General features: G+C 44.7%; 1 protein-coding gene and 1 long non-coding RNA gene across 24 annotated transcripts in view; one reads left to right on the forward strand and one right to left on the reverse strand.

Moving 5' to 3' along the window:
* Positions 1-21202, forward strand: part of SPATA13 (spermatogenesis associated 13) — a 327141-nt gene that overhangs the window by 269204 nt on the left and 36735 nt on the right. For 3 of the 23 annotated variants that reach the window (XM_065533071.1, XM_074021729.1, XM_074021728.1), the window contains exon 1: positions 16846-17006. The exons of 18 other annotated variants lie outside the window; for them this stretch is intronic. In XM_065533071.1, the coding sequence (XP_065389143.1) occupies positions 16952-17006 (55 nt within the window). In that variant the 5' untranslated portion in view covers positions 16846-16951. Of the gene's footprint in view, positions 1-16845; positions 17007-19029; positions 19190-21202 lie in introns of those variants that run through there. 2 more of the 23 variants (XM_065533072.1, XM_074021731.1) reach the window with 1 other exon arrangement.
* Positions 5971-19249, reverse strand: LOC141408949 (uncharacterized). The gene is made up of 2 exons (XR_012426761.1): positions 18550-19249; positions 5971-7940 (listed from the first exon to the last, which is right to left on the reverse strand). It is a non-coding gene; the product is annotated as an uncharacterized lncRNA (long non-coding RNA).

Consider the following 21202-nt stretch of genomic DNA (forward strand, 5'->3'; position numbering starts at 1 on the left):
CAAAAATGGCCAGCCTTGGTTCTAATTCCTTGTGGCCAGGACTATGAACTCCAGAGGAAGTGCTTCTCCCTTGGGGGGCACTAAATTTGGTTTCAACAGAGCAGAGTTCCTAGGTGGGAAGAAAACATTTTGCAAGTGTGTTGTTAAGTGATCCTAAGAAGCTGCTTCGATGTTTACCGTTGGTTTCCGGCTCTGAATCTTCTGCTGTGGGCCAGCCTCTCCAAATTACTCACTGCTTCAGAGCCCGCGTCCCGTCCGGGGCAGTGTGGCAACTTCTGGGTGTGTCTCCAAGCTGCCTCTGTCATTTGATTTTTATCTGGTCATTATTGAGTGTGATGGAGTCATGTGCTTCCTTCTGTGTGACGTTCTGGGCCTGGGTGGCATGTGAGATGCTGCGACAGGATCGGGGCCTTCTGGAGGATCCACAAAGGTCTGACAGCGCAGGAAACAAATCCAAGCCCAGCATAAGTGGCCCTTCCAGTAGGGACAAATCACCACCCCCTCTATTATGAAAAGGCCCCACTGCAATCAACTTTCCACAAGGGGCTGTCTGGTGCCTGCAGGGAACCGTATCATCAGCTTTGTTGAGGGGAAGGCCCAGACTTCCTGTGGTTTAGCCCAGGCTTGGCATCCATTTTTGCCACCATGGCCTTTTTCTTGCTTGCTTCTTTTTTTTTTTTACTTTATTTATTTATTTTTTTTCCTTTTTATGAACCCACTGAGCAAGTATCAAGGTGACTGGGAAGGAAGACTGGCATCTAGCTGCACATTGGGACATCATGTCCACAGGATGATTAATTAGTTTCTCTTGCAATAAGGATTCATGTAGGATGGACATCATCTCATGCTTTGCGTGTATTCTGATGTAGCCAGTTATACCCCTTCCCCAAACCCATCCTCAGCCCATCTTGTTCTTTCCACATTCCTCCAGGCCATTCAGCCAAGCCATTAGCTCCTAACTGGGAGTGCACACGAGCTAAATCCTTACCTTGCGAAAGCCAATCTCTCCTACTCAGAAAGGCTTGGGAAGAGTGTTACTTACGTTTGCTGCCGGGAGTTTCCCTGTCCTGAGGACACAGTCACCAGGCGGATGGTAGGAGTCCTCTTTGAAAAGCTAGGGAGAAGACTTGTACTAACATGGCTGCCCTGAGGCTCCCTGGCTCTGCTCCATCAAGAAGCCTGAGTCTGGGAGTTGAGTGAGGGCCCTCCCTTGTCTTCTCTGTCATGGTGGCTCAGGTCGGGCTCTGCTCGCCAGCCCTGGAGAGTTCCTCCTACACAATCATGTGATACCTTAGTGGAATCACTCATGTGTTTTGTTCCTAGGGACCCCGAGATCAGTTAACAGCACAACCAGAGATTTCATGGGTTAAACCATTCGGATGACCAAGCTGGCCCTGCTGTGTGGTATAGTAACTATGTCCACCTTTCCCATGACAGATGTCCCACCTCCATGGAGGACCAGGTCTGCATTGCAGTGGAACCGTCTCTCAGCAGCATCTCTGGCCTAGAGAGATTAGCAGTACATTAGTTATAAAAGCTGCTGTCACATGGGAGATGCAGCCCAATGGGTGGTGTGACTCACATGATAGACCATCTCTAGCATTTCCATCTCGGTCCTGGAACTCCTTCTTTTCCATGCACTGAGAGTTTTAGGTTCACATACCAATGCAGTGCTAGAATGGCATCCAGCTCCATAAGCCCGCAAAGTGATCTCAGCAAACTAGCTATAAAAGCATCATTTGAGACACATTGGGGGGGAGATTTTCAGATGGACTGAATATTTGGCAAGACAAAGGAATTATTTTTAATTTTGTTAGCTGGAGTAAGACAGTGCAGTTATTTTTAAGTCCTTGTTTGTTATAGATAGTGAAATACTTTCTGCATAAAATATGATATGTGAGATTTGTTTTAAAATACTCCAAAAAAGTTGGGGGGAAATAGTTGAAACAATATTGGCAAAAGATTGATAATTGTGGGTTCATGGTATTATTTGCTTTTGTGTGTATTTGATATTTTCTGTAGTATCAACTTTTAAATAATAATGAAAGTATATTTCTCCTCCCTGGTCAGGTATGCTCAAAATCTTGATAACCAAATGTTGGTAAATGGATATAAAAATAGAGCTAGACAGAAGGAATAAGTCCTACTGTGACTACAGTTAATGACAATGTATTGTATAGTTCAAAATAGCTAGAAGAATTCAAATGTTCTTTTTTTTCTTTTTTTTTTTTTTGAGACAGAGTCTCGCTCTGTCACCCAGGCTGGAGTTCAGTGGCACGATCTCAGCTCACTGCAAGCTCCACCTCCTGGGTTTACACCATTCTCCTGCCTCAGCCTCCCGAGTAGCTGGGACCACAGGCGCCACCAGCACGCCCGGCTAGTTTTTTGTATTTTTTTGTAGAGACGGGGTTTCACCGTGTTAGCCAGGATGGTCTCAATCTCCTGACCTCGTGATCCGCCCGCCTCGGCCTCCCAAAGTGCTGAGATTACAGGCGTGAGCCACCACGCCCGGCCTCAAATGTTTTTAATACCAGTAAATGATAAGTGCTTGATGTGATGTTACCCTGATTTGATCATTCCACATTGTATACATATATTGAAATATCACCACTATGCCCCATAAATATTGTACAATTATTATGTGAGTTTAAAATAATAATACAAAAAACTCTCCAAATTAAGTAGTACCCACAACTAAATTTTTCTCAAAATACAGAAAATTGAACATTGCAATTTAATTTTTTTTTTTTTTTTTTTTAAAGAAATGAAGGCAGAGTCTTTCTAGGTGAATGGAGCCCTCCCTTCTGAGAACTTGGCAGCACCGTGCTGTGCTCTTCCTTTCTCTTGCCACTTTTCTCTGGTCCTGTTTGGAGCGCCTGTCTTACCTCTTATCAGCCACACAGCCTGCGAAGGCAGGTCACGTGGGACAGGCCTGAGTCATGTTTGTAGGCTACTGGGTGTGTTATTTGGGATAATAGCGTTGGGATAATGACTCTCAGTGACACTTATTGGAGCCTTATCGGAGGGAAGAGTGACAATCTGTAACAAACACCACTGCATTGTTGGGGATGGTGTTTGTGGCTTCTCCTTCCTTGGGTTTTAGGAGGGATGCCTGCACTGCTAGAAGATTGTCCCGGGGAATTATCTTTTCTGCCTTTTCTTTGCTTTCAATTAAGCTTTTCTCTTTCATTTGAGACAACTGACTCCATCACAGCCTACCTAAGCTCCTAATTTTTATGTACTTACATTGGGTTCCAACTATACTTCCTCCTTGAACCGGTCTGTTTATGTTGATCAGAAGTCAAATCTGATTGCTTTTCAGAATTCTTACTTTGAATTTCAAATTCCTTCTTCTCTATTATCCATTCCCCTTCTCTTTCTGCTTATCTTGTCCCAGAGTTCAGATTAGCTTGCTTTTCTCGTCTCTCAGAGAGGATGCTGTCCAGTTTCCTTCACTGTTAGACTTGAGTGGGATCTTCACAGAGACAAGCACAGGACGAATGCACACCCATGCACCGAAGTCAGTCGACATGGGTAGACCCCTTTCAAAAAATAATACCTGGTCTGTTACATTTCTTGAAAGCCCTTTAGTTAACCAGTAGGTATACTATATTAGAGCATTTAGTAATAATGCCAGATAATAAGAGAGGAACGTCAAGATTAGGTACAATAATAGCTAGATATAAAAACTAGAGAAAATGCCCTTTTTTGGGGGACACAAACTTGGCAAGTTGACTTGCCATTTAGAAAGTGTTTCTAACTTACTGAAGTAATTGCTTAATTTGATTTTTTAAATTTTTACTTTTTTTTTTTTTTTTTGGCAAATATAGTTCTTTTTTGCAAGCTAGGAAAGAGAAGCAAATTGACCCAGTCTAGCCCTCATTCTTTATCAGAGTGATACAATAATATGAATTGCTAGCAAGCAGGTTGTAAAACTAAATCATAACCATCTGTCCACATTTTTCATTAGGAAACAACCAAAAATTGAGTCCTTTAAAGGCAAGTTATAAATAAATAACATCTTGATCTGTGAAGGGGACAGCATGACCCAAATTATATGCCAACCAGCCTGTCTCAGAAGCACAGCTGAGCTGGCCAGTGAGTGGTGAAGAGAGCAGCGCTTTTGAAAACCTGCTCTCAGACAATAAGAATTCTGGATTCTGGTCGGGTGTGGTGGCTCACACCTGTAATCCCAGCACTTTGGGAGGCCAAGGTGGGTGGATCACTTGAGGTCAGGAGTTCAAGACTAGCCTGACCAACATGGTGAAACCTCATCTCTTTCTCTACTAAAAATACAAAATTAGCTGGGTGTGGTGACATGCCTGTAATCCCAGCTACTTGGGTGGCTGAGGCAGGAGAATTACTTAAACATGGAAGATAGAGGTTGCAGTTAGCCTATATCATGCCATTGCACTCCAGCGTGGGCAACAAGAGTGAAACTCCATCTCAACAACAGCAACAAATTATGGATTCTGCTTGTCAATAAGAAAGCAAGTAAAAAGTGTCACAGATGTGCAAAATTGGTCCTTGTTTATACCAGAGTTTACCATGAGAATAAAGAAGGGCCAGGCGCGGTAGCTTACGTCTGTAATCCCAGCACTTCGGGAGGCTGAGGTGGGCAGATCACTTGAGCCCAGGAGTTTGAGACCAGCCTGGCCAACATGGTAAAACCCCATCTCTACTAAAAATACAAAAAATTAGCCAGGAGTGGTGGTGCGTGCCTATAGTCCCAGCTACTCAGGAGTCTGAGATGGGAGGATTGCTTGAGCCTGGGAGGCAAAGGTTGCAGTGAGCCAAGATCACACCACTGCACTCCAGCCTGGGCAACACTGGGCAACAGAGCCAAGACCTCCTCTCCGCTAAAAAAAAAAAAGAGAGAGAGAGAGACTGAAAAATTAGAGATATGAGTGAGGAATAAGATACTTAAATTTTGAAAATAAATGTCTTAGTGATAAATCCAGCATGCTGCATTTTCCCTTTTACCACAAAACAAAGGACTATTTTAAAAGAAATGTTGAGTTCTAAATGAACACTTTCTAGCACAGAAACACCTTCACTTCCCCATACGATCAAGGTTACTGCTCTTCCCCTACTCAGATCCATGTCAGGAGCTTTTCCAGGGCAGGAAATTGACAAAAACAGAGCATATGCTAGCTAGCCACTGGGGAGCAAGGTTAGCATCCTTGGGGTGGACCATCCACATGGGTAAGCTGTAGTTTTGATAAGCATCTGCAGGCTGCCCGTGGGCGTCTCGTCTCATGCCTGGCCTTGTGCACACTGAGCTGGGTGCTGGGCCTCCCAGGAACCCCCGGCGTCCAACAGCACATGCGAGTGACCCTGCACGAATGCTGCTACCTCCTTGCTAAGCCTGAGAGAATGGGGAAGACCACAGCTCCCAACGGTCTTAGGGGATCTCATGGGGGCTCTTCTTGTGAACAGATCAGTGCATCTTTCTGCTGCTGTCTGTGGGGAGTGGGCAGAGCAAGGGGCTTCCGCCTACACGGCCACCAAGGGGAGCCATCCCCACCTGCCATCCCCAAAACAGCCCCCAGAACCTCACTTGCTTTCTTAGATGGTAGAAGGTTTCTGCACAGAATTGAGGTTGGTCTGCATAAAGAAAAAACAAAAATGTACCAAGACATTTTCCAGTGTGTTTAAGGCCCAGTGGTTTCAAAGTACATTTGGGGGTTATCACTCGGGGGTGACATTCTTTCCCTGTCTGCCGCTGTGGTTTCTTCTGTTTGATTTTGTACTGAGTGTATACATCCCCTTAGGAATGGAAAAGATTTACTTATTTATGTATTTATGTACTTTTCCCTGTTGAGGGATTAGTATTGGTTGTAAAACCATGTCAGCTCACCATTATGATACTTTGATGAGCTTAAAATTTTTGGGAAATGCTATAGGAGGGGCCACTAGGGCTTAATCAACCAGTGTTGTCTCAGGAAATGTCCACGGTGCTCCGAAATCTTTCTGAATTGGATTTTATTTTATTGTACTATTATTTTTTATTTTCTTTAGAGACAGAGTCTCACTCTGTTGCCCAGAATGGTCTCCAACTCCTGGCCTCCTGCCTTGCCTTTCCACAGTACTGGGGATTACAGGTGTGAGCCACCACACCTGGCGTGAGTTGGATTTTAAACATGCTGTTGGTTTTGAAGATACTTCCTTGGTTTTGATCCATTTAAAAAACACATACGTCCCTATTATAAATGAGGCACAGTAGTCCCAGAGGCTGGGCGGGTCTGAGGAAGCTACAGAGTTCCTACAGAGCTGCCAGTGTGGCGGATGAATAGGAAAGGCCACCACAACTGCACGCATGCCGAGTATCAGCGGGGAGCATGTCAGTCGGATCTGGGCTGTCCCAAGCCCTCATGGAGGAAATGACCTCAAATGAGGCTTGAGGGATGAAGGGAGTTAGATTAAGTTTGTTGTTAGGGGGAGTGCGTTCCAGGCAAAAGTGGAGGCCAGAGAAAGGAGAGCACATCTGAGAAGTTGAGAGGAGGGTAGCCCAAAAGAAACCCACGCTGATCAGGTCACAGTGTCCTCCAGGCCTCTGTAAGGAACTGGCAGATCCCGCAGTGTGGCCTGCGCTTGCCTTCCTGGCTCCTCTTCCCTCGTCCCACAGGTAGAGTTGTATCCTCACCAGGAGTCAAGGGCATGACCCCACCAAGCCTGTTTATGGCAGTGCTTTATTATGATGATATGGAACTGAGTTAGATAATATGTAAGCAAATAAAATGTGACTATGAAAGGAGACTTGGCATCTATGACAATGAAATAGAAGAGTTTGGAGAAACCCAGTGAAACTCAGTAAAAGTAAATTGTTAAAGAAAATTCTATCAAATTAGATGAGAATTGACAGCTTGGAAAAAATGGAAATATCAAGGAGTCTGTATTCAAATTGGTTCACCAGTGTCTCTGGTTTTATCGCTCAGTGTTAAAGAAGCCAGAACTGAAAATCACAGTGGACACATATGGGTGTGGATTGTACAAGAGACAATGCAGAATTCTAGTCAGTTGATCGTACTCAGGGAGCCTTGTCCTGCATCGTGACAAAGGTGAATGGTTGCACCCATGTATGTGTTAACATGTTCATGGCATGCATGCATGGGGCTCTTTTTTTGGCTCAGGGCTTTGAGGCAGCCCGATTGCTACAAGTCAGAGGACCTCAGCTCCAGGTCAAGGCTATAGCAGGATGCAGAGGAGGAGGCTGAGAGGTGGGCCTCCCCTAAGGTCAGGCTGCCTGGGAGGACAGAGCCTGGGTAGCTGGGAGCCACTGAGGGTTTTTGAGGGGAGTGAAATGATCAGATGTGCATTTCAGAGAGATCATTGGCTGGATCGTGGAGGACTGGAGACCTCAGGAGCCTGTTGCCTCGGAAAATGACAGTGGCACTGGAGATATGAAGAACTTCGAGGTCGAGGTAATTGGATGTTTGGGGCCGGGGAGCAGCCGTCCGTGCTGCCTCTGATGCCTGGGTGACAGGGAGCCTAGGAGACGAGCAAGTAGGTCAGTTGGGGAGCTTACTCCATTCCAGGCAGGTCAAGTCAGAGCTACGCATGGGCAGCTCGATGAAGATGATATCACCACATTGTTGATTTTGAAGCTCTGATTTTGAGGAGAGGGACCCAAAGCTAGAGGTGAAGATTCGGGAGTCAGCAAAGTGGTTCCTAAAACTCTAGGAAGGAGCGAGATGAGGGGGGATAAAAACTAGAAGAGGATCTTTTGAACCATGCTCTGGGGACCAACATTTGGGGACCAGTGAAGGCAAAGAAATTCACAAAGACAATAGAAAAGAAGTAGCCAGGCAGGTACGCGGTGTCCCAGATGTCCAAGGAGGCCAGGGCTTCCAGGTGGGAGTAGTTCACGCTGTCAAATGCACAGAAGTGTAGAGAGGAAAATGCCCACTGGATTCCGCGGCAGGGAGGAGCTTAGTGACCTTAAAAAAACAAAACAAAACAAAGTTTCAGTTCAGCAGTTCAGTGCTAGGGCAGGGCCAGGATGCCATGGGGGATGTTGGGGCAGTTGTCTTAAAATTGAGGTATTTTATCTATTTTGCTTAAGCCGTGCTGATGGTTTTCTGATTTTATAGCTGAAAATATCCCATAAAGGCTCAGGACTAATGAAAAACAATTTGTTAGGCTACGATATAAAAAATTATTTTGTCTGTATATTACCAGTATCTGAAAGCTTGTTGGTATGAATGTGTCAGCATTTATTCTTACTAAATGTTTTTCAAAGAGATGGTAAGAATATACATCAGAAAGTTGCATTCGTTGATTTAGAATTGATATTAATCCCCAACATTTAGGAAGTAGGTGGATTTAATCATAGTAAGTGCTTATATTGTTTCAAATTTGATTTTTTAAATGAAATTAATTGAATTATGAGAAATTACTGAAGGTTATTTCTTTGAAAAATCTTGTAGTAAAGAAATTTATTCAAATTATTTGGATTTATTTTTTGTTTAAAACAAAGTTTTTTGGTTTTTGTTTTTTGTGTTTTTTTAACTCTTTTGTGATTGTTAAAATCCTACTTCTGATTTGTTGGGATAACAAATTTTTGCACTGATTGTTTGATCAGATCACACCATATTTCTGTTTTTCCTTAGGACTGTCAATAGAATAAGGCAGTAAGAATTCTTGATTCATAGCCTAAATGCATCACAAAAGGGAGGTTACTCATATGATTATTCTGGCCTTATTCTGTCCTAATTATTAGGAAAGTTAATGTTCTTATTAATAGACCTTTGGGTCAAAAAGTGCGAGTGTAATCCCAATCCTTGGGCAAGTCCCTTAATCTCAAAGTCTTCTTGTCTTTATCTGTAATGGTAGAAATTAATATCATCTGCCCCACAGATGTGGAAGAATGACCTGGCCCACAGTAAGTGTGCAGTAACTATTACTAATTAACTAGGGAAGCATTAACTACACAGGCAACAAGGGCAGTGATGAGCAGGAAACTGTTTACATCCAGAGTTCTGAGTTACTGATGTAACTGCACTAATCAGCAATGTAGCTTAGACAAGTCATTTAGTCTACTTAGTAAAGTCCTAGAGTACTTGGAGTCTATATGGAATAATACACTGTTTAATTATTATCCAAATATAAGTTAAGCAAATTTAAAATGCGTGTGTTCAGGTTATTTAAAAAAAAAAAACTTGATTGGATGTTTTTTATAGATTTTCTGGGCCCCAAATTTGAGGTATTGTCTAACGATTTTTCAATGTGTCACCCAGAGACTCCACTAAATTTTTTGTTAAAAGGAAGGAAAACAAGAAAAGCCATAGCAGGTGTTGAGGTGTGTGTGATGCCTTTGAAAAATGACTTTAAGCATCCCATAAAATCTTTTTGTTCTCTTGTTTTTTGAATTATCTCTGTCTGCTTCTGCATGTTACTCAAATCGATTTTCAAATATTTTCTTTCAATAAAGAATCAGAGGGAAAATAGGAACTCAGGATTCACTTGCTTGGTGCCTGTTGCATGGTAGCAGCAGAGCTGTCAGGAAAGCTGGTTGGAGAATTGGTGATGGAGCACTTGGATTGTTAGGTGGGGATGCCCTGAGCCTTGCTGCGTTCCCTTCTCACCCCACATCTCACTTTATACTCATGCCAAGGAATATTGGCCGTTGATTATACACTCATCCCTGGCTGTCTGAGGGGGGTTAGTTCCAGGACTCTACAGACATCAAACTCCAAGGCTGTGCAAAAGTCCCTGATATAAAATGGCCTAGTATTTGCATATAACCCATGCCCAGCCTCCATGTACTGTAAGTCACCTCTAGATGATTTAAAGACCTAATATCAATACAATGTAAGTGAATGCTATGTAAATAGTTGTTATACTGCATTGTTTAGGGAGTAGTTACAAGAAAAAAGTCTGTACATACTCAGTACGGCCACAGTTTTTTAAATGTTTTCAATCTGCGGTTGGTGGAGTCCACAGATGTGTAACCCACAGGTACGAGGGCCAGCTGTATTTAGAAAACAAGATGAATCAATTCACTTATCAGGACTCACAGCAAGTGTTTTCCTGACTGCTAAGACTGCCTGTCGTAAAATGCCTGTTTTCTGACTGCTGTGAGAGAGCCTGGATTCCACAGCATCCAAAGGAATTTAGAAATTATGAAAGGCTTCTGTATGCAGGAACAAGGACTACAAATATGGCCTTTAGTGACGTATCGCCTGCAAGTCTTGGAGATTGTGTTAGCTGCATAGCAGTTACCTTAGCTGGTGTTTCATGCCTCATTGTTGCCTATCATCGAGATTTTTTTAGAAGGAATATAGTGTTCTATTTCTGTCTCAGAAAAACATAAACTATTAAACTTCTTTTTTTAGCAAACTCATGAAATTTCATCTTTCAGCAGTTAAAACATTCTCGGTTCTTAACTACTAGAGTTAAAAAGTAAAAGTTATTGAAAATTCATCTGTCTTACTGCTAAGCTTCAGAAATTGGATTTTAAAAGAAGAAAGAATACTAAAAGTCAGAGGAAGGAGAGCGAGAGCGCTAAACATCTAGCGAACCACCGCCAAGAGCCAGTAGCACTCTGTACGTATTCCTGGCCTGATCTTACAGACAAGGTCAGGCCTTAGAAATACTCAGTAACTTCTCCTAGCTTGGCTAAGCAAGATGTAATGAGTAGACAGTGGAGTTAGCATTCAAATGAGATCAGACTGGAAAACACAGATTGCTTTCCATTCTACTCAGTTTCCCGTATGTTTTCTCCATCACAAAACACAATATTGTCTAATTGATTTGCACAAAGATATGCCTGTTGGCAGTTTTAAAGACCACGTCCCAATAACTGCCTTCTATTAAAACAAAAAAGTTATATTCCTCCAGTCCCTATTGTGTTCTTGTTATGTTTGAAATGTGCTCGGTCCTAAGGATCTGAAAATAACCAGGTAAATACAGAAAAGAAGTGAAATCTGTACTAGGCCCTGAAGGGTGAACAATCCACGTGTGCCTACAGAGAACAGGAACACAATGGCCTTCAGCTGAAGACGGCACCTGATCTTTTAAAGAACGATTTTATATTTGTTTCTGCATTAATCAAAGTTCTAGTCCGTGCCCCAGGTCCAGAGTATCTTGTTTGGAGCTGTGTTTGGAGAGGGTGGGATATTGAGTAGGGGGGAGCGATGAAGGGGTTCATTGACGCCGCCGAGAGCACGTATTCACTGGTTTTGTGTGTTCAGGGCTGCATTGCTCCCGAGTGAAAAGCAGTCGCTCTGAAGGCATGAAGAGAGGCCCTTTTTCTTCAGAGCTGTCTTGAAGCAGGCCGGGGCGGGCCTCACAGAGTTTGCCCTTGTGCTTCAGGCTCCATTTCCTGCGCTGGGTGTGATGGGGCCCGCCCCTCCTGTGGTGAAGAGGCTGTGGCTGCTGAGTGGCTTTTCAGCCTGCCTTTGCCCAACAGGAGTCGGCCTGCCAAAGCAGCGTCCACCCTGCTCATCAGTTTGTGCTAGGACGTGCCGTGCCCTGTGTCACGTTCAATGCCTTTCGGGTTTCTTTGGAAAGTAGCATCACTGCGACCTGTGGATTAATGATCGTGTTTGTCTTTAATCCATTCAGAATGAAGGGGTCACTCTGGGTACTCGGTTATTTATGGGAGTGGACATTGGCCTGAATAACTGATAGCAAATGTAACAAATTGTTTCCTGTGAAGGACTTTCCCATCCCAGCTTTAGAACGTGCAGCCCTGTCTCAGCTGTGGGAGATGGCCAGTGATGTCCACAGGTCCTGGCTGTGTCACTCCTGATTCTGAGTAGTCATTGTCCATACGGGAATTGGGATCATGGCTCATTCCAGCCCGTGGCAACCTTGGTTCTTGGCTGATGTGCCCGTCCTTCAGCACATTTCCTAAAGCTGATAGCCGTGCTTTCCCAGGGGACAGCGTGACTCTCGCCTGGGGCCTGCCCCGCTGCCTAGCACCTGTCCTGTAGTTCTTGGTAATGGGGTCATATCAAAGTTAGTGGGGACATAAAGTTGCAAGGATATTCCTGGGTTCTGGATATGTCTGTACCATGAAGGGAGGCCACTCTTTACAGAAGCTGCAGCAGGTGGGAAACTTTGGTGCTGGTCATCTCTCTGCACTTAATTAGGAGGTGGTCATAGAAGAAAATATCTACCATGTCATACTTAAGAAGCTAACAGAAATGTGGAGCTCAAAGGAACCTTAATGGCCACTCAATCTCAAGAACCTTAATGAACCTGCTCAGTCTCCAGAAATCCTCCTGGAGAGGTCAAGTGCTGACGACTGTTCCGAGTTTGAGATACTGCTACTAACTTGCCTCTCCAATAACTTTATGACATTTCTTTCCCATATGTATGTAAATATATATGGGTTTTGGGACCAGCTTAGCAGAAATAACTTTCTGTATCTATAGAATAAAAATGATCATAACATCCTCTGTGTTTTCAACATCTATTTTTAAAAATTAATTTTAATTTTTATAGAGATAATGTCTTGCTCTATCACCCAGGCTGGAGTGCAGTGGCCCAGTCATAGCTCACTGCAGCCTCGAACTCCTGGGCTCAAGGGATTCTTTCACCTTAGCCTCCTGAGCAACTGGGACTCAAGGCGTGTCACCAAGCTGGGCTAATTTTTTTATTTTTTGTAGAGATGGGGTCTTACTCTGTTGCTATGGCTGGTCTCAAACTCCTAGCCTCAAGTAATCCTCCCACCTTGGCCTCTCAAAGTGCTGGGATCAAGGCATGAGCCACCACACACAGCCCTCAGTGTTTATTTTGTCCTCTCTGATTTCTCAACTTTTCATGTTAATATGTAAGTTGGGTATCTCCACTCCTACCTGTGGATCTGATCCCTTTGCCTAATCCTTTCAGTGTTGCCAGTAATTGATGATGGTCATTTTCCAGTCCCAGTGAGGTAATGGTATCTTATCCAAAGAGAAGAGATTGATTTGGGGGTTGGATTTTCCTTTTTTATTTTCAAGGCAGGGCTTCCCTCTGTCACACAGGCTGGCGTGCAGTGGTACAGTCTCAGCTCTCCGCAGCCTCAACCTCTCAGTCTCAAGTGATCCTCCCACCTCAGCCTCCCAAAGTGCTGGGATTATAGGCATGAGCCACCAATGCCCAATCAGGATTTTAAGACTTCCTTGAACTATGGTTTAGGTTTTCGTTGTAGCATTCTTTTGATCTGGTAAATGTAGGCTCTGATCACTGAAAAAAAAATTTAAGCTAAAAGTCACAGCTCCTTCTTCTGTCATGACCCTTTCTACATTAGTAGTAACTTCTTCCAAAACCATCTTAGAAGGGTGGCTGGCTGATGTGCCCATCTTCGAGCCCATTTCCTAAAGTTGGTGATTGTCCTTTGCCACAGAATAGTGTGACTCTGTTCCCTGGGCTCCTCCATCTAGCACATGTCCTGTAGTGCTCGGTAATGGGGCCATATCCAAGCTGGTGGGGACATAAAAGGGTTGTTGGGTCACATCCTTTGAGAAGATGCCTCATTTCAAGGCAGTCTTTATTGTTTTCCTTCTTTTTATTTTGTTTTGCATACACAATAATCTCTAGTGAATGCCTCTGGTTTAAGATCCTATAATCCCACGCGTGTTAGTCTAGTGTCCTGACCCCATCTCTGGATTGAGAGAAAGTGCTTGGGAAACAGAAACTATCCTCTTGTACCAGATGCCAATGAAAAGTGAAAGTGAGCAAACAGACCCTACCAAGTTCTAAGAAAATGAAGCCAAGAGAGCTTTTTGAAAACTAATGATTTTAACAACAACAACAAAAACTTTATAGAGAATGAAAACACTAGATTTTATTTGCCTCCTTCTGGAATTTAGGCTTTTATGGGATGGATAACCTTGAGAATTAATTCCTACTTTCTGCTGCTTTGTATCTGAGTATTATGCATTTTACCTTAGTCAGAATGACTAAGCTCAAACCCACCCATTCATTCCATGGTCTTCGCTAGTTTCTCAATTGATGAGAAAAGATATGGATATTCAAGATTTTGTCTCATGGCAGTGCTTCTCCAAGTATGTTGTACAGTTTCTTGAGTTGCCTAGAACAGCACTTCTGAAACCTGAATGTGCATTTGAACGACCTGGGATGTTGTTAAAATGCTGATTCTGATTCTGCAGTCCTGGGGCAGGGTCCAGGAATCTGAATTTCTCACCAGCTCCCGGTCATGCTGATGCTGCTGGTCCATCGGCCCTACTATGAGTACCAAGGCCAGAGGATACCTTCTTTTGGTGTAGTAATATGTGTTGTTGTGAAAAGAGAGCATCATGGCCAAACACGATAGTTAAATTCTCTGTTAAACAAGATGGCACAGCTGTCAGTGCAAACTTCTTAGAGCCTGTGATTACTGATGAATGCTGTAGGATGTCCAAGAAGTAGATACAATATACAGTGGTTTTCAAACTATTTCTTCGGAGCATAGTATGCAACTAGTATTCCATGAGGTATACTTAGGAGACTTCACACGAGAGAGAGGGTAGTCTGCTGTGAAAAACAATATCAAGGAGTCTTTTGAGTCTATAATTTAATAAACTACCACCTTTATTGTGAATATGCCTCTATTGAATGAATCATCTGTTAAACATCTTAAATATTTGCCTCTTTTAAATCATCTTTTTAAATTCCTATAAGAGGCTGGGTGCAGTGGCTCATGCCTGTAATCCCAGCACTTTGGAAGGCTGAGGTGGGCGGACCACCTGAGGTCAGGAGTTCGAGACCAGTCTGGCCAACATGGTGAAACCCCATCTCTACTAAAAATACAAAAAGTAGCTGGGTGTGGTGGTACACACCTGTAATCCCAGCTACTCGGCTGAAGCAGGAGAATCACCTGAACCAGGAGGTGGAGGTTGCAGTGAGCAGAGATCACGCCACTGCACTCCAGCCTGGGTGACAAGAGTGAGACTCCATCTCAAAATAAAATAAATAAAATTTCTGTAAGAGAAAGATTTCCAGCTGATCTGGTCATAAGAGTTTGTGTGATCGTGTGTGTTTCACTTGTAGTGCGGGTAACTAAGGCTACGAGTTTCCCAGAAAACTGTCCTTACCTGCATTTAAGGGTGGGATGCACCAGATCAACAGAAATAGCCACAGTTATTTGAAGATAAGAAAAGCCTACAATATCATATACAGTCAACATGTGTGTTATTACTAATCATACAGCTTTCCGTTCTGAGTGCATGCTGTGATTTCTCTGGGAACTAGCATGTTATTAAGGGATCACAGGTTTTTTGGAGCAACAGCAGCAGCATGATGGCTAATCCCCAGTGAAGAGCCAGTGCTGCTCTAAACACTGGAATATGTTCTCGAGTAACTCTATGAGGATTATGGACTGTCCAGTTATCCCTACTCCACAGATGTGGAAAGTGAGCTGCCCAGAGGCTTGGAAACTTTCCCTGATTTTGTTATGGGAAAGCAGATTTTGAACACGGGCAGTCTGACTCCAAAGCCCATCACTATAAAGCACGCATTTTACTAATTGGCACTATCACTTGTTTAACCTGGATGGATGGATGGATGGATGGATGGATGGATGGATGGATCTATTTTAGAGACAGGATCTAGCTCTGTAACTCAACACTGGAGTGCAGTGGTGTGATTATAGTTTACTGCAACCTCGAACTCCTGGGCCCAAGCGATGTTCCCATCTCAGACTCCTGAGTAACTAGGATGACAGGCATGTGCCACTCTGCCCAGCTAATTTTTTATTTTATTTTTTTTTTTTTTAGAGACAGGATCTCACTCTGTCACCAAGGCTGGAGTACAGTGGTACGATCATAGCTTACTGCAGCCTCCACCTTCTGGGCTCAAGCAGTCCTCCCATCTTAGCCTCCTGAGTAGCTGGGACCACAGGCACATGCCACTATGCATGGCTAATATAATTTTTTTTTTTTTTAGTAGAGACGGGGCCTTGCTATGTTGCCCAGGCTTGTCTCAAACTCCTGAGCTCAATTGATCCTCCCACCTTGACCTCCCAAAGTGTTGGGATTATAGGTGTGAGCCACCTTGCCCAGACCTGTTTTTAATTTTTAGAGATAGGGTCTTGCTATGTTGCCCAGACTGGTCATGAACTCCTGGGCTTAAGCAATCCTCCTGCGTCATCCTCCTGAGTAGTTGGGATTACAGGCATGAGCCAGCGGGCCCAGCTTAAACCCGCATTTATTCAGAGGTTACTATGAGGTCACTACTTTGCATATATATTATCTCATTGTTCCTAAAGTTAAAAAAGCAGTGTCTTCTGCTTATGGGGAAATGGAAGGAAGCTCACTCTTTGTTAACAGTCATTTCACAATATGAAAGACAGACTTGCTCGTCGTAGATAATTTGGAAAGTATAGAAGAGTATAGAGGAAATAAAAACAACCCAGAATATATTAGCTGGAGAGAACTTTACGTGTATGCCTTTACATGTATACCTTCTGAACAAAATCACTCTTTTAAAGTGATTTCATGAATTTATAGCTAACAATGCAATGTCATAACTCAAATTTTTGTCATACCACGTTGTGAAATCCTAACTATATTTTTGAACTAAGTGACCCCGGTGCTGTTTTCTTGTGAAATAAATACCTTTTGAAAAGCTCTCTGAAAGTTTAACTCAGGTTTAGGGTTTGTAGTTAAAAACAGCACATACCATTTCTCCTACCTTCACTGAAGGCTCTCAACAGCACCTGATGGCTTGTGAGCGTATTTGGCTCTGGTGTGTATAGGTTTTGCCTTAGATTAGAATTTTCTTCTGAAGGCCCCCGCAATGTCACTGTAGCCACTAGACCTTGGTCACACAGAGTGTGGAGCCAGCTGTCAGTTTCTGGGCAGGCTCTGGCCGGGAACGCACACAGCGTCAAAGCAGTGAATAAGCGATTTCTGCAGTTCCCGTAGCTGCCAGCCTGTGCAGTCCTCGGTGATGCTTGGGGACCGGCTCCTCAGTCACACCCCAGTCCTGCTCTGAAGGTTGCCGTTTTCTAAACAGAAGGATGGTAGCTAGAGGAGAGATAGCAAGATTCTGGAGTCTGGAAAGCCTTCACTTGGGTATGTGTGCAGAGAATGGATTGTTGTACTGTGACATGTTGCTGATTCAGCTGTTTCGTTCCCAAGTTGCAGTTCTTTCTTTCTCTCTCTCTCTTTCTCTCTCTCTCTCTTTCTCTCACTCTCTCTTTCTCTCACTCTCTCTCACTCTCTCTCTCTCTCTCTCTCTCTGCTGCTTGTCAGGTGTGAGCATGTGGGAAAAAGCTCACTCTTCTTGTAAAGGGTACTGAGGATAGTTTTAGTTGTGGACATAGTCAGTTAAAGAAATTGGTTTTGTTTATGGCACAGTTGCTTGTCTGGAGTAGAAAATCGTAAGAATCAAGCCTGAACCATCCTTCCTGAGTAAGGGGTCTGGGTTTTGCTGCTAGTATTGTTACTGGTTTTTGCTTCTATTACGTGAAATTCCTTTATTCAAGAGTATATTGTTGGGGTGTATAAAAATGTTTCTTGCTAATTTAGGATGTGTGAGGTTTAAGACTGTGAACTGATCTTTGAAAAATAGTTTCCTGTTTTCAAAAGTGACATTACCCAGTATTTGCTTACTGCTTTGTGCCTTATCTCCCGCTTTCTTTTTAGTATTTCTGTGAGTATTGTCAACTGGACTCTTTGGACTATTTAAATGTGAAAGAAACGGTCTGCTCTCACACTAGGAAGCCGTAAACTCAAATCCTCACATTCTTAAAAGGAAGTAAGAAAAAACAAGACTTCACAGACAGACTTTTCCCTGGCTGCACTACATGGATACAATAGGATGCTTTAGAAACAGATCTTGTCTCTGTTTTCGCCCTAAATAGCCGCCAGCGCCTCGCCTGAAATGAATGGGAGCCGTAGACGGCAGCTCGCGGCAGCCTGGGGCCCTGTCAGAGCAGTGCAGTTTGTAGTTTGTGCTTTCTTCCTTGTTTTGATTGGTTTCTGTGCTGGCAGAGAGAAAGCAGGGATGTGGTTACAGCTTCTGTGTCTGGTGGATTATCAAAACAAGACTGGCGTGTACTCCGCTTTACAGGCCAAAATTTAGAAAAAAGAAAAAAAAAAAAAGTTGCCCTGCGATTTCTATATTGAGAACACAGACCACATGAGTGAGAGGGCTCGGCAATGCTAGCGAGACAGCCCTGGCAAGACCCGGGTGGAGGAAGCGGGCATGCGGGTGCTCCCTCCCCGGGTTCCTGCACCCATGGCCTTCAGCAGGGGTGTGTTCATTCCTGCGGGGAGCGCAGCCAGCATGAACGGGCGGGGCAGGGGCGGGGGCGGGTGGCCCCCGGCTGTCCTCCAACATTCCTCCACCCCCTTCCACAGAGTGGAGGCCGAGGGGAGCCCGACCCAGCCTCCAGCCCTGAGCGGTGCTCCCTCGGTGCTGCTGGAGAAGTAGCATACCAGAACCTGCCCTCTGCGGCCTCGACCCTCTGCAGCAGTCCCTCGCCCGCCTCACTGAGAGGGGCCTTGGTCCGTGCACTGCGAAAACTGTTGCCACTCCTATGCGCTCTACTGAGCGAGTACATGTAATAAAATGACAACAAGCACCATATTTAAAACAAATAATAAAGCTTACCTGTGGTGGGTTTCTTTCATTTGAGAGCCCTGAGGGGGCAGGGGAGGTGTTGTGGGGCTCTGATAGACCCTGAGGGACAGCCTGGTGGCTCCCAGGAGGATGCCATGTCAGGGAGGGCGGGTGTGTGGGTTGTCGGCTGTTTTGTGCTGTCCTGTCCTGTCCTCCTGTCAGTGTGAGTTGAAGCCGAGCTTGAGACAGGCTCAGAGCAGGATTGCTTTGCTGGCAGACACACCTGGCTTTGAGTCCAGCCCCGCAACTTGGGGACAGTTACTTAACCTCTTTGAGCCTCAGTTTCCTCCTTCATAATCAGACAGCAACACTGCAGGATGCTTGTGAGGCTCGCAAGAGGACTTATTCCAGTGCTGAGCGCAGTGCCTGGTGCACTTTAAGACGCCTGGAAGCTAGATGGGTGATTGCTCAGGTCCGTCCAGCCAGCTGGGCAGCCGTCAGAAACTGGGAGGGCTGACGAGACACCAGCCCAGAGAGCTGTCAGGGAGCGGCGGAGCAGAGGAGAGGTCCCAGGATGGATCGGCAGGTGTCAGCCGGAATGGACGAGAGGAGCTGTGCTCAGAGCCAGCAGCCCCAGAACAAGCAGCTCCTGGCTAAGAACAGAAGACAGGCACTGTGGGACAAGCCAGAGGTAAAACCTAAGAGCTTTACCGCAAGACACAAAGAAGCCCAGAGCCAACGCCCCAGCTCTGAACTGGAGACAGGACAGAGGCTGAGTTTTGAGAGCAGGAGAGAGTGGAGCTGCTGGCTTGATTGTGGGGTCTGGAGCCAATGGGATGTTGGCTGCCCAGGGTGCAGGACCCTGCGTTGAATACTGATGTGAAGCTATACATCGGGAGAATGATTTTTAAAAGCTCCTTAGACATTAATAACAGATTATCAGTGAGCGTTAATATGTCAATTTCTTTTTTTTTTTTTTTTTTTTTTTTTTGAGACGGAGTCTCGCTGTGTCGCCCAGGCTGGAGTGCAGTGGCCGGATCTTGGCTCACTGCAAGCTCCGCCTCCCGGGTTCACGCCATTCTCCTGCCTCAGCCTCCAGAGTAGCTGGGACTACAGGCGCCCGCCACCTCGCCCGGCTAGTTTTTTGTATTTTTTAGTAGAGATGGGGTTTCACCGTGTTAGCCAGGATGGTCTCGATCTCCTGACCTCGTGATCCACCCGTCTCGGCCTCCCAAAGTGCTGGGATTACAGGCGTGAGCCACCACGCCCGGCCTAATATGTCAATTTCTAAGATTCCTTTTGATCTTACTGTTGTCCACGTTTAAAAGATTGAAAAATACTATTTATGAAGAATGGCTTGAAAGTCTAGATTGGATATACTAGTGACTTTTCCAACAGTAACATTTTACATTCTGGAGCATGAAACATATTTCATACTTTAATTCAGTCACCCAACACTGACTATTCAGCATGTTCCTTGTCTTTCAGAAAGTCATAGCTAGGATAGGAGTAGGGGGAGGATATAAAGGGACAGATATAAACTTAATAATAACTAATATGAATGTGATGCATATTTTAAAAGAGGTTAGTCTAACATGTTTCTAGAACGTCAAAGGCAGATGTTGTTATGGCAGAGGATCAGGGAGCTGAAAAATAAGTCATGGAACCGTCACCAAGCACTGATGGTTACAACTTTTGTTTGTTGTTTGTTTGGTTAGTTTTTGTTTCTTTAGGTTTATTTTTAAATAGAGACGGGGTCTTGTTATGTTGCCTAGGCTGGTCTTGAACTCCCGGCCTCAAGCAGTCCTCCTGCCTCAGCCTCCTAAAGTGCTGAGATTACAGGCATGAGCCACTTCACCCGGCCAGTGGTTAAACTTTTGAAGGATGGGCCAGGATTTGATGGGCTCTTTTGGGTGGGAAAGTTGCTCCAGGTGGAGAGATCAGCGTGGATGGATGAAAGGATTTTGTCCTGTTCATTGGAACAAGGGACGCTCTGTGATACAGATTGGCTAACGCAGAGGTTTCCAGCCAATGCAGTCAGAATCCATTGCCTGCAACTTGTGGCTTGCTGCATGGACAGGCAACAAAAGGCTTATGTCCTAGAACAACCTGAGCCTGCGGTGTGGTTTAAGTAAGCTTAACCTGAAGGTCGAGTCGTTCCCAAATTTTTCCAGGTGTCAGAATCATTTGAGGAGCTTTTCAAAACAAATTCTCAGCATTCATTCCCCACCCCCACCACCCAGCCTGACTCAGCGGCCCAGGGCAGGGAAGGTCTTTATTTTTCTAAACGTCTTCCCTGTGAATAGATGCCACAGGCCCTGGGTGTTTGGGAACCACTGAAGGGGGATGGACCCTGGAAGTCGTGCATCATGTTTTGACATTGTCAGTTCCTGTGACCCGGCTCGTTGCCTCTGTGTGCATCTCCATGGCCTGAGTTCTTGAGGTCCACCCATGGTTTCAGCCCACGGAGCAGCAGCCCACGACAGCTGCTCCCGGCCGTGAACACGAGCTGCCCGCCTGGGCTGGCCATTTCCGTTTTTAAGATGGGAAGTCAGAATGGCTTATCTCAACTCTGAGGAAGTCTGAGCAATCAGCGAGAGGTTTTCTCAAATATATGGTTTTAGCAGATTATTTTAAGAGTGGGGGAATTTCCCCACCAAGGACTAACGCTGGGTGGGAGATGCTGGTCAGGAACCAGCTGCTC

This window comes from Macaca fascicularis, chromosome 17 (assembly GCF_037993035.2).
Source record: "Macaca fascicularis isolate 582-1 chromosome 17, T2T-MFA8v1.1".
NCBI classification, from domain to species: domain Eukaryota; kingdom Metazoa; phylum Chordata; class Mammalia; order Primates; family Cercopithecidae; genus Macaca; species Macaca fascicularis.